We start from the raw sequence: 12140 nt of genomic DNA, 5'->3' as shown, positions 1-12140 counted from the left end.
CTTAATATGTCATTAGAATAATTCTGTCCAAAAATAAAGCTCAAATATATTTCTTATTCAGTTTATTCTAAATTTTATATAGACATATATGAAAGCAACCCTACTGTAATTAGGTAACAACGCATCACTAGATGGATACACACACACACACACACACACACACATACATATATATAACTGTATATAAACACACAATCAATAAATCTTTTTGAAACGTAAGGTAACAAATCTCCCTTGGATAAATATACAGCTACATGCAAACTCTGTAAATTATGTTGAGGCCTTATAAATATATTAAATAGACAACCTAATACATTTAGTGTATTCACTCTTTAATCCCCTCATTCATATGCTGGGACTTTCTGATATATTCAACAACCCAAGAAACTAATTCTTACTCAATTATTTAGTGCCTGGTGCTAGATAGCAGCCCTGTGCAGACAGGGGACACCATGGTACCAAAGCTAGACTGGACCACAAGTGAAATTAAATTGATAGCTTACCTCTGGCACTATACGATTTCTCTTAAATGTTTGATATCCCTAGGAACTACTTAAGTTTCAGAGCTCTTCTTTCTAGCATTTTATTACAAATAATTGCCCCAGGAGTGTACTAATCACCTTACAGAACTTTACAAAAGTCATTTGACCCCAGTGAGCTAGATGGTAGCTTACCTACCACTGCCACCAAATCAAACCCCCGGTCATCACTGGCATTTCTGAAGTTCATCCCAGGCCTTCCATACCTGTTTACTACCCTCTCTGTAAGACCAAGCTTCCTCTCTTTGTCTTCATCATGATTTACTGTAAGTACCAAAGCAAGATGGCTGGAGTCCCCATAGAAACACACATTGTGATAAAAGACTCCATACTGCAGAGTGACTGGGAACTACTACTGAGGAATAATGCCTCTAAGTTAATAATGCCTGTTCAACAAAGTCAGTTTAGTTTCCCAGGTGTTTTCTCCCTAACACCTCATGCTGTAAAATATCCTAAATATTCATTTAAATGATGGACAAAGACTGAAATCCCTAAATACCAATATCTTTAAAAACAATCTCTTCATTTCCTAAAGATATGCAAACCCACAAACACATTTTGACATTTTATTAATAGTTAGTGATGTATGGCCCTATGTAGTGACTTCTAAGAGAAGCATCAGTGATTTCAAGAGAAGGGGGACTCCCAGCATGAGATGTGCACAGGGCATTTGACCCAGCTATTTTGACACTGGGGATGTTCTGACCCTGTTTTTATAAGCACAAGTGTTTCAAACAAAGTATACTGACTCTGATGAAAAAATATCAGAGAAAATTTTATTAGCCAATAGATCAATTCTCTATACAATGCAGTTGAGCCACTTTTATTTTTGTCCACTTTCATTTTAATTTTTCTGAAATGATCCATTGCTATCACTTTTCTATATAAATTAACTGAAGATTGGACCCCTGGAACAATTTTTGTCCATATTAAGTTTTATCAATTATAGCTTGACCACTGTAAATGTGCTCTTTTGGCCATTATTTCTATGAAATTCCATGTTTTATAATCTAAATATTACCAAACTTTAATTCTTCTGTTGATTTATAGTCTATAACAGATTCCACCTTGTGCAGTTTTAGCTGTTGTCAGTTATATTTTGTGTTTATTACTTACACTAGATCTAATTTTCCCTGGATCACTATTAGTTGTTTTCACAAAGATGTCATCATTCTTCACTGTGCTCTCCAGTTAAAATTTAGCCATTTTCAGTCTTATTTTGTGTTTGTTATTCGTATCAGAATATTTGTTAGGAATCTTATTTAAGAGTTGGGCCTTTGTATTTATTTCTTGGAACCAAAATATTAGTGGTGGGTGTAGGCACCAGGCAGGGCGGAAGCATTCTGCTTCAGCAATATATCTTTAAACCATGACCAAGTGAAGCTTAAATAAATTTTTGGAAAAAAGCCAATGAGTGCAGTAACGCACAAGAATTGCACTGTGGGAATATTGGAAGGGCACTCAATGGCTTGCTTAAGATATAGAAGAATAAGAGATTACTGAACCATCAAATTAGACAACTAAGAAGCTGAAAACTGAAGCCACAATACAAAATTATTTAGTGTACATGCTAGAACCTATATAATATGGTAAGTGATAGCAGGCCTGCTATAAGCTAGATGAAATGAGAAATCGACTATGGAAGGATGGAATTCGGACACTGCAAGGATTGCCTAGTAATAGGTAGCACCTGAGGGCAGTACCCCTTCTATTGCTTAATTCTATAAAAAACCTCCAGCTGGGAACTAGATGTCTCTGACCTGGCAAATTTCTCACTTCTCCCAGGTTACTTTGACAAATAATTTTCAGGAGGCTTGGGAAAACTGGCTGTATTCACCATGCCCTTGATAATGTGAGCTTCCACACCTCTTCTTTGCAGCCTCCATAGAAATGAAAGTGAGAGCAGCCTTAAAAACAATAGTACACAATGTTTAACATAAAATGAAGTGCTATGATTATGAAAGGGGAAAATCTTTGCTTATACAGGGTCTTCAGAAATGCCAGAAACTGTGCTAGTGGCTGAACTTGTACGGAAATCTAGACTTAGTCTCTGACTCTAGGCCGTTAGAGAAGGTGAGGAGGTATAAACATTGTGGTACGTTCTGTAACAGGTACAGGTACAAGTGCTTTAAGAGCACAAAGGAGAAAGTAATCAGGCATGGCAAAGGCTTCCAAAGAAGGTGGCATTGATTTGGGTCTTGAAGGATGAATAACTAGGAAGTTGCTTATTAGAGAAGGAAGAGAATAGCTAGGAAATTCTGGATCAAGTCCCTGGCTATGAGTTGAGGTTAATGACAATAATGATTCCCATCTATGCAATCTTTTGATCTGTTTTGAGGCAGAGTCCTGGGCTGAGTTAGAATCTGCAGGAGCCTATGGGCAATTGACGTTCTCATGCTCTCTCCATTCCCAGGTTCAGAGGCACAGGTCATTGATCACAGTGGTATGCAAAGATTCCAGAATCCAGGGGGAATTTGCTTTCTTTAAACTTTACTGGTATAGCTCTCTATTTAAAGTCACCAAATAGATTACATAATTTATCAAAATACAACTTTTTTAAATCTTTTTTTTTTAATTTGACCAAAAGCAACAAAGTGGCTGACTTTAAAAAAATAAACAGTGAAAAAATCCTTAGCAGTATCTTACCCCGTTCATTCTTAACAGCTCCTGCAACACTTATGCTCAATATAATTCTTGGTGACAGGGTTTCCTTGGTTGTTTTTCCCTTCTCAACTCCCAACTATCATGCTAGGAAATCCTCTAAAATTTGTATAATTTTACTTATAATTATTAGTTGATATTTTTATCATATAGCATATTTGTAAAACATGGTTTCAATTTTTTTTAATGCGTCATTTTAGGTAAATCTGTCCTTTTACCCACAAAATTAACATTGTTTTGCTATATGCATAGTTCATTTTTTTAACCAACATATAGTGATAGTTTTGCACTCCAGAATGAATAAGACAGGATCCCTGACCTTTGGAGAGTTTAGAAGTATACATTTTAAAACTTTTCCTAATTATTAAGCATGAGAAGTTAAAAGTACTATATGATTTCAGAAGAAAAAGAGATTTATTATTTTTTGTGGAGAATCCAGGAAAGCATCATGGAGGAAGTGCCATTTGACCTGGGCTTAAGTGTTGGACAGACAATGAACACATGGGAATGGAAAAAGGTTATTCTAGGCAAAGAGAAAAATAAAATAAGGCTATATAGGCTAAGAGGTACATGTAGCCACACTGGAGAATAAACAGAGGTTTACAGTCACTTGAGGGCACGGTCATAAAGAAAATTATGGATGAAAGAGCTTTCTCAGTTTAAAAAAAAAAAAAAAGCCCATAGGAAATAGCTGAAATAAATGTGAAGATTTGACTTTTTAAATTTGGATATAATATCTTCAAAAATCACCACTTACACACATTAAACCCAAAATTTACACTGGCTCTAGATCTCATAAGAAAAAGGTAACACTGAAACGAGGTTCAGAACCAAATAACGTTCAAGAATATAAACCATCGATTATACTCAGATAGCAATGGAAATGCTATCTCAGCTATGAATATTTTTAAAAAACTTGAAGTGAGATATTAAGCTGCTCCAGTTTTTTCAGGCTGACTGAGAAAACCAAAGGCCAGATTGTGTTACTCTTCAATTTGTGGTTGTGGTTTCAGCAGAAAGAAATGACAGTGCATTAGTCACATTACATGGTACAATAACGGCCCTGGGGTGGGGTTATTATCAAATAATGACACCTCTGAAACTGTTTGACTAATGCTGTAAATTATCTCTGTATTGTACAAAAAGCATTACAGTATGATTTTTTGATGACTTTGGATTGCAAGGGATTAGCAAGTAGTGCTCAAAAGCAGCTAATTTAGGGGATTTAAAATGAAGAGCAATCTGAAGTTTCATGGCTATTCACTGAACTTGATACACTGGCAGAAGGCAGTAAAGACCTTCAGCCAGGTACGCCAGCACAGATCTCTCAAATCCAATTTGTAATACACATTTAAAGTCACCCACAAAGACATTTTAAAAACAGAAGAAATGTAATGGAGGAAAAGAAGCATTTCTAAGTAATACAATTTAAAAAATAACAGGAAAGAGTATTTCTGGCAATAATCACAGGGACTGCACACAGAGTCTGTCAAGGGAAAAACACCTTCAATCTGGAAGCAAACAGCTGTAGAACAAACGGAATAAAAGAACTCAAGTAAATAAGTTTTATCAGAGTGTCAAAAACCTGTTCAGGTTCTTTGCAAAGGTTTTGAACTCTAAGTCCTATAGATCATTTCTTTTCTTTTTCTTCTTCTTTCTTTAATCTAAATTAACAACATTCAGGATTTTATCTTTGTGCAAAGCTAACATCTATCTGTTAGGAATCCAGACCAAAAAAGAAAAATCCTTCCAAGTTTATCTGGATTAATAACTTTACAAACTTATGAACTTCTATAGCAAACTCAAAGAAAAAACTGAACAAAGTTAAGGAGGTAACACAGGAAGACAAGATTCTTAAGCATTTTTTTTTAATGCAATGGCAGCAACAGTGGCCTTAGAGAGAAATAACACTTTTCTAAAGCTTATTAATGCCTACACTGAAGGCATTGAGAAAAATACACCATCCATACAAAGAATTAAGTCTGTGGAACTATTGTCAACAGATTGCAGAAGAGACATGGAGAGAACTCAAACACAAAATTGCATTTGTGTGGGACTTTATTTGAAGGGCTCTGATTTTGTTTCTAAATCCTTTCAGTCTAACCAATGCCTAAAAGTAAAAAGCTAAAACTTACCTGATGATGTTACTGATTCTGAAATATATATATTTAAATTAAAGATGAGCAATGAGGGGTTTTAAGAATTTTTAAATGGTGGATAGCTTGTGTGCACGAATGGATTCTTTAGTTATATACTCTCTAAGGTGGCTGGTTCTCTCTGGGATGTTGCTGCCAAGACCTGTTCAACTTCACCTGGCAACAATTTTTATGATGCCTGAAAGGACCCCTTTACTGTGGCCCAATGTTCACCAGATTTATTATTCAATTCTCCCACATTTTCAGGTGGCATTTCCCATGTTTTTAGTTATCCTAGATTCTGTGGAAAGGGGGAAAAACAAACAAAAGCAGTCCTTTCTTCTTTTGAAAGCTAATTCTTTTCCCTTTTAAATAATTTCCTGTTTCCTTAAGATATTATGTTTTGAAACAGTCTATATAGAGACTGTTTTGGCCTTTTTAAAAAAGTCTAAACTAAAACCTTTGAATTTAAGTTTTCAAACCAAGTTAAAATTCTGTTTGTGAAAAAAATTTTTATGTAAAAAAATTTTCAAAAAAGTTACAGTGTGGCATAGCTGGGTAGACAGGTAAGTAAATATATTCTATTCTTAGGATACTACCTACAATGTAAGTGATTGCCTTAATTTATATCAAGCTCCCAGAACCTGAAAATAATATCCACATATAGCTCACACTTATATAATAAAATACCATAGACAGGGTGGTTTAAACAACAGACATGAATTTCTCACAGTTCTGGAGACTGGAAAGTCCAAGATCAAGGCACCAGCAAATTTGGTTCTCGGTGACGGCTCTCTTCCTGGTTCATAGATGGTTGTCTTCTCCCTGTGTCCCTATATGGCAGAGAGAAGAAGCTCTGGTGTCTCTTCATCTTCTTAGAAGGGCACTAATCTCATTATGGGGACTCTACCATCATGACCTCATCTAAACCTAATTACCTCCCAAAGGGCTCACCACCTAATACTCACATTGGGGGTTAGTGCTTCAACATATGATTTTAGGGAGAACACATTTAGTCCATAAAACCAATTACATGATATTTTGAGGCACCTTAACTTCTCTCTTCTCTAGCTTTACTGTATTCCAATTGTATTCAAATCCTTTCAAAGCTAAGGTGTATCTGAATGTCAAGTTTTGTGCTTAAATGGAACTTCTTTCAGCTGGAAAAAATAGGTGGTACTTTGAGGAAATAAAACATAACATTATAAAGAAACTTCCCAAAGCTTCCCATTCTGAGTTTCCAATAAAGAACAAAGTAGCAGTTCAAAAAACATTTCCAGACCACCCAGTATACAGTATACACAGTGCTAGTACTGGGATTATAAAGATAAATAAGACACAATTACCGTCCTGAAGAAAGTATAACAAATAATAAAACAGTAAATCTTATCAAGAATTTGAATTTATAAACTTCAGAAAAGCAAGCAATCATTTCCCTGAATAAGGTCATTGCAAAATTAATGGTTACAAGACTTTTAAAAACATTTTTGTAGAATACTATATGCAACTTCAAAAGGAGATTTTTTCTTTTCTGGATCTGTATAGATTATGCTACTTGGAAATAATAATTTCTTGGAAATAATCACAAGTCATTTAAATGCCAAAGTGAAGTCTGAATTTTAAAATATCAAGTTCAGTTTATTTCAGTTTCTAAATGAGCAACACAGTATCCTAATTTATATATCTATGGCTAAACGAGAAACATTAAGGATTTCTTTGCACAAGATATCTTATCTCGCATTAACTTACTGTACTCAATGGTGCCCTACAGACTGAATGAGAGGTAGGATGACTTCATCTAGCTGGGTGTTGCTTTGATAAATACTTTTCTCTTTTCATATGATGAATCACCAAATGTCTACTTCAGGTAAGAAGCAGGAGTCTTTCTTTACCTAAGTCTCTAATTCATTATCAAGATAATTTAAGCATGTAGAAGTTGATAGACCCGCCACAAACCCAGAATGTTTAAAATTATTTTTATAAGTCATTTCCAGAATGGGAATAAATAAGTGAGAAATAAAAGGAAGGAAGGAAAAAGGGAAGGGAGGCAGGAAGGGGATGAATAAACACTGACAGCATCCTTTACGAATATCTAAACACCATTATTCCAAAAGAACAAGTAAGCATCATCTTGATTTTATAACTTCCATTTCTTTATGAATTTCTCTACAAGAAATCTGATATACTGAGAGTCCATTACATTGTGCAAAATGCCAGTCTTAACAGCAAATACAACATCATTAACCTTCATTTGTTATTACTTTCACCACTTCTTGCCTCACCAGTTAAGAAACCTGTGTCTGAGAAAGCTCCACAGTCACTGTTGTGTCACATATGTTTCTGAGGAAGAAACATGATTATCCCCAAATCTGGGGCTTCAGAAATGAATATGGTAGCATCAGACTATAAAAATGAACCTAGGGCTTCCCTGGTGGTGCAGTGGTTGAGAGTCTGCCTGCCAATGCAGGGGACACGGGTTCGAGCCCTGGTCTGGGAAGATCTCACGTGCCGCGGAGCAGCTGGGCCCGTGAGCCACAATTACTGAGCCTGCGCGTCTGGAGCCTGTGCTCCGCAACAAGAGAGGCCGCGATAGTGAGAGGCCCGCGCACCGCGATGAAGAGTGGCCCCCGCTTGCCACAACTAGAGAAAGCCCTCGCACAGAAACGAAGACCCAACACAGCCATATATAAATAAATAAATACTTTAAAAAAACAAAAATGAACCTAATACTAACTAAAGATTGAATATCACAGAGCAATCAGCAAAATCCTTTTACCCGAATTCTGATATTAAGCACTAATACCTTTCTCTCAAGTTTTTAAGTGAAGATATTAAAGTATGGAGAGGATCAGGGATTTGCCCAGAGTCCCTTAGCTGGTAAACAGCATGACAAGACACAACCAATATTTTCTGACTGCAAAGTTTTGCTCTTTCCATTAGCTCACTATTCTCTAGAAACATCTGGCTATGCATGGGTAGGACTGAAGAGGAACAGTTGTTTAGGATGATCAACAACTTAGAAAATATTTCAGAACAGCACTAGAACTTCGTGAGAATTTAACCAGGGCATTGAAATTTATAGCAAAAACAGTCCTTCCAATTACAACAAAATTTCATAAGAAAAGAGGTTTATACCTAACAGGGTAACTCTTTTCTTTTCGAGAAATTTCACGAGAAAAGTTTATGCAATTAGAGCCATCCAGCTTCTCAGCTGGTCTGGGCTCCACCTTACAATAAACAAGGCTTCTCCCCTACAGCAGCTTTGCTGAGGCCCAGCTGACTGGATGCTGGGCTCAGAGAAAACCTAGGTCTGAGGTCTCTGGATTGAAAAAGAGCAATGGATTAAGTGTCAGGGTAGCTAGATACTAGTTTCAGTTCAGGTACTAGCTTGCTATATATGACCTTAAGCACATTTTAAAACCTTCTGTGATTACTTCACAATATCTTTCCATAGTTACTTCAGAACATTAGCTAGTCTCTTGAACTGTGGTCCTCAGACCACAAGCTCAGAATCCCCTGGGGCTCTTGTTGTAAATGAAGATTCCTGGGCCCCATTCCAGACCTACTATATCAAAATATCCTAACATGAATCCAGAAAAACCCAGGTGCACTTTTAAAATTTGCACACTTAAAATTTACAAACTAACGGGACAGTCTTTATAATAAACCACACATTTTCTATCCTAATCCCAACATTTACTGGCACATGACTTAACTTTCTCTCTGGGGAATTTGCAACCCCAAAGCTTTTCTTCTCAGTCATATCCAGCCAGCTCAATCTTTCTGGACCTCACTTCTCCCAGCTGTGAAATGAGTATGACAACTTCTAACTTATTGGGCAGATATGAAGAACAAATGAGATAATGCATTTATATCTTTAATGTGCCTAACAGAATTCCTAACACATAACAAATCCTTGATGAAGGAATCACAAGATCCAACACAGCCATAAATAAATAAATAAATAAATAAAATTTAAAAAAAAATTCTACTCAGACTACAATAAAACACAATTACAATTAACATATTGGTATATGTATTTCCTATTATTCCCTTTACACAGTTATCTTTATGTTTCTGTAGTCAGAATCACACCATTTATGTGATTTTACTTCCTATACACTTAACATAAAATTCACAAGCATTATCCCTTATAATGACATATTAGTTATAATCATTTTAATAACAGCATAATATTCCTACTTGTGAGTTGTAAATTAACTATGGTTATCTTAACTAATCCCCTACTCAGTGTTTAGGTTGTTTCAAATTTTACATAATTATGAATAAAGCTACAATTAATATTTTTACCCTACCCCATTTTAGGATTATTTCCATAAAAGACAGTCCCAAGAGTGTAATTGCAAGGTTAAATTCAACTATTTCAATAAAAATTACCGAATTATTTATTCCAAATTATGCTGTAGTCTTTTAATATGTACTAAGCTATGTAAAATGTTATATTTCTTGGATATTTCATTCAACTATTGTTCTATTCCTATATCAGCATTACAATATTTTAGATATCATAGTTTTAAAATATGGTTCAATGTCTAGTGTATCTTGTGTAACTCATTTCTCTTTCTTTCAAAATATTCTGTACATTTTTTATGTGTATTTAACCTTCCAGATGAACTTTAGGATGATTGTGCCAAGTTGAAAAGCAAACCAAATCAAAATTTCATTATGATTTTCACTGGAATTGCATTAAATCTATAAAATAATTTGGAAGTAGCTGACTTCCTTGAAGCATTATTTTTGATATACAGAAGCATAATTTCTACTTCTAATTCTCTCAAAGCTCTATCATTTTTTATTCATATAGGCCACAAATACTTCTCATAAGGTATTCTGAAAGTTTATACTCTTGTTGCTATGGTGACTGTGACTCCCCTTTCATTAATTTTTAAACAGGTTTACTGAAGTATAATTTATATTTTAAGTATACAATTCAATGATTTTTTTAAAAATAAATTACAGAGCTGTTCAACCAGCACCACAAGCCACTCTTAGAACATTTCTGTCACCACAAAAAGATTTCCCTTTTTGTTGATTTCTAATTTGTTTCTGTTACAGTTGGAGAACTTACTTTATATAATTGTAGTTCTTTTAAATATACTGACATGTTTTATGGTCTAGCATGTGCTCTATTTTGGAGAACACCCACATACACTTGGAAAAAACATGCATTTTGCTTTCATTTCACTGCTAGAGTGTTCTATAAATGTCAGGTCAAGTTGGCTGACAGCATTAAATGTTAAGTGATATAAAAGATATTCTTGATGATTTTCCATCTAGTTGTGCTATCAATTATTGAGACTGGATTGTTGAAGTCTCCAACTATTATTGTCTATTTCTCTCTTTAATTCTGTCATTTATTGACTCCTGTACTTGGGGAATATATGTTGAGTATGCATACATTCATAACTATTCTAGTTTCCTATTGAACTGACCATTTTATCATTATGAAATGTCCCTCTTTGTCCAAGTGTTTTTTGTCTTAATGTATATTTTTTGTGATATTAGAATATTTACTCCAGCTCTTTTATGGTTACTGTCTGTGTGGTGTATCTTTTTCCCGTATTTTAACTTTGTCTACTTGTATCTTTGAATTTAAAACCTGTCTCTTGTAGACAGCATATAGTTAGATCTTGTTTTGTTTTGTTTTGATGCAGTCTGACAATCTCTGCCTTTTGATTGAAGGATTTAACCTATTTACATGCAATGAAAATATTGATTAGTTGGACTTATGCTACTTTGGTATTTGTTTTCAATATGTCTCAAGACTTTTGTGTCCTCTGTTTTTCTTTTACTGTCTTCTTTTATGTTAAATAGATTTTTTTAGTATACCACTTTAATTCCTTTTTTGGGGGGAGTTTAAAGTTTTCTTAGTGGTTGTTCTTGGCTTTACAATAATCTAATTTAGTACAATCTACTATAAGTAATCACAATCTACTTCAGATTAATACTAATTTAATGCCAGTAAAATATAGACATTTTGCTCCAATATAGCTCCATTTCCTCCCCCCTCATGTTATTATTGTCACATCTTATCTGTATATAAGCCCAATAACACAGTTTTATTGTCTTATGCAATTATCTTTTAAATCAGTTAAGAGAATAAAAGACAAAAAACAAGTATTTATATAGTCCTTTATATTTACCTCTGTAATTACATTTCTTTCCATAAGACTTTGTTTTATGGTAGTTTTAGGCTTACAACCCAAATTTGAGAAGGAGGTACAGAGATTTCCCATATACCCCCTGCTCCCACATAGGCATAGAGAGCCTCCCCCATTATCAACATCACTCACCAGAATGGTACATATGTTACCAAGGATGAACCTACACTGACACATCACATCACCCAGTGTCCATAGTTTACCTTAGGGTTCACTCTTGGTGTTGTACATTCTGTGGGTTTGGACCAATGTATAATGACATGCATCCATCATTAAAATATCACACATAGTATTTTCACTCTCAAAAATCATTCTGCGCTCTACCTATTAATCTCTCTCCAGCCTCCCTGCAATCACTGATCTTTTGACAATCTCCATATTTTGCCTTTTCTAGAATGTAATATAGTTGGAATCATACAGTATGGAGCCTTTTCAGATTGGCTTCTTTCATTCAGTAATATGCATTTAAGGTCGTCCATGTCTTTTAACATAATTACTTTTTCCATTGTTCTTCATTTGTTCATGTGGATTCAAGTTCCATCTGCTGTCATTTCTGTTCAGCCTGAAGATCTTCTTTAGTATTTCTTGTAAGGCAAATCTGCTAACAACAAATTCGCTTTATC

At 34.8% G+C, this 12140-nt stretch overlaps 1 protein-coding gene across 2 annotated transcripts in view; it reads right to left on the bottom strand.

Moving 5' to 3' along the window:
- The window catches only part of RFC3 (replication factor C subunit 3), a 244052-nt gene that overhangs the window by 218862 nt on the left and 13050 nt on the right, over positions 1-12140 (bottom strand). For both annotated transcript variants that reach the window (XM_068526452.1, XM_068526454.1), the window contains exon 3: positions 6067-6168. In XM_068526452.1, coding sequence (XP_068382553.1) covers positions 6067-6168 — 102 coding nt within the window. The remainder of the gene's footprint in view (positions 1-6066; positions 6169-12140) is intronic.

Source organism: Eschrichtius robustus, chromosome 18 (genome assembly GCF_028021215.1).
Source record: "Eschrichtius robustus isolate mEscRob2 chromosome 18, mEscRob2.pri, whole genome shotgun sequence".
NCBI lineage: Eukaryota > Metazoa > Chordata > Mammalia > Artiodactyla > Eschrichtiidae > Eschrichtius > Eschrichtius robustus.
The sequence above is the reverse complement of the archived record's forward strand: the minus strand, read 5'-3'. Positions and strand labels throughout refer to the sequence as shown.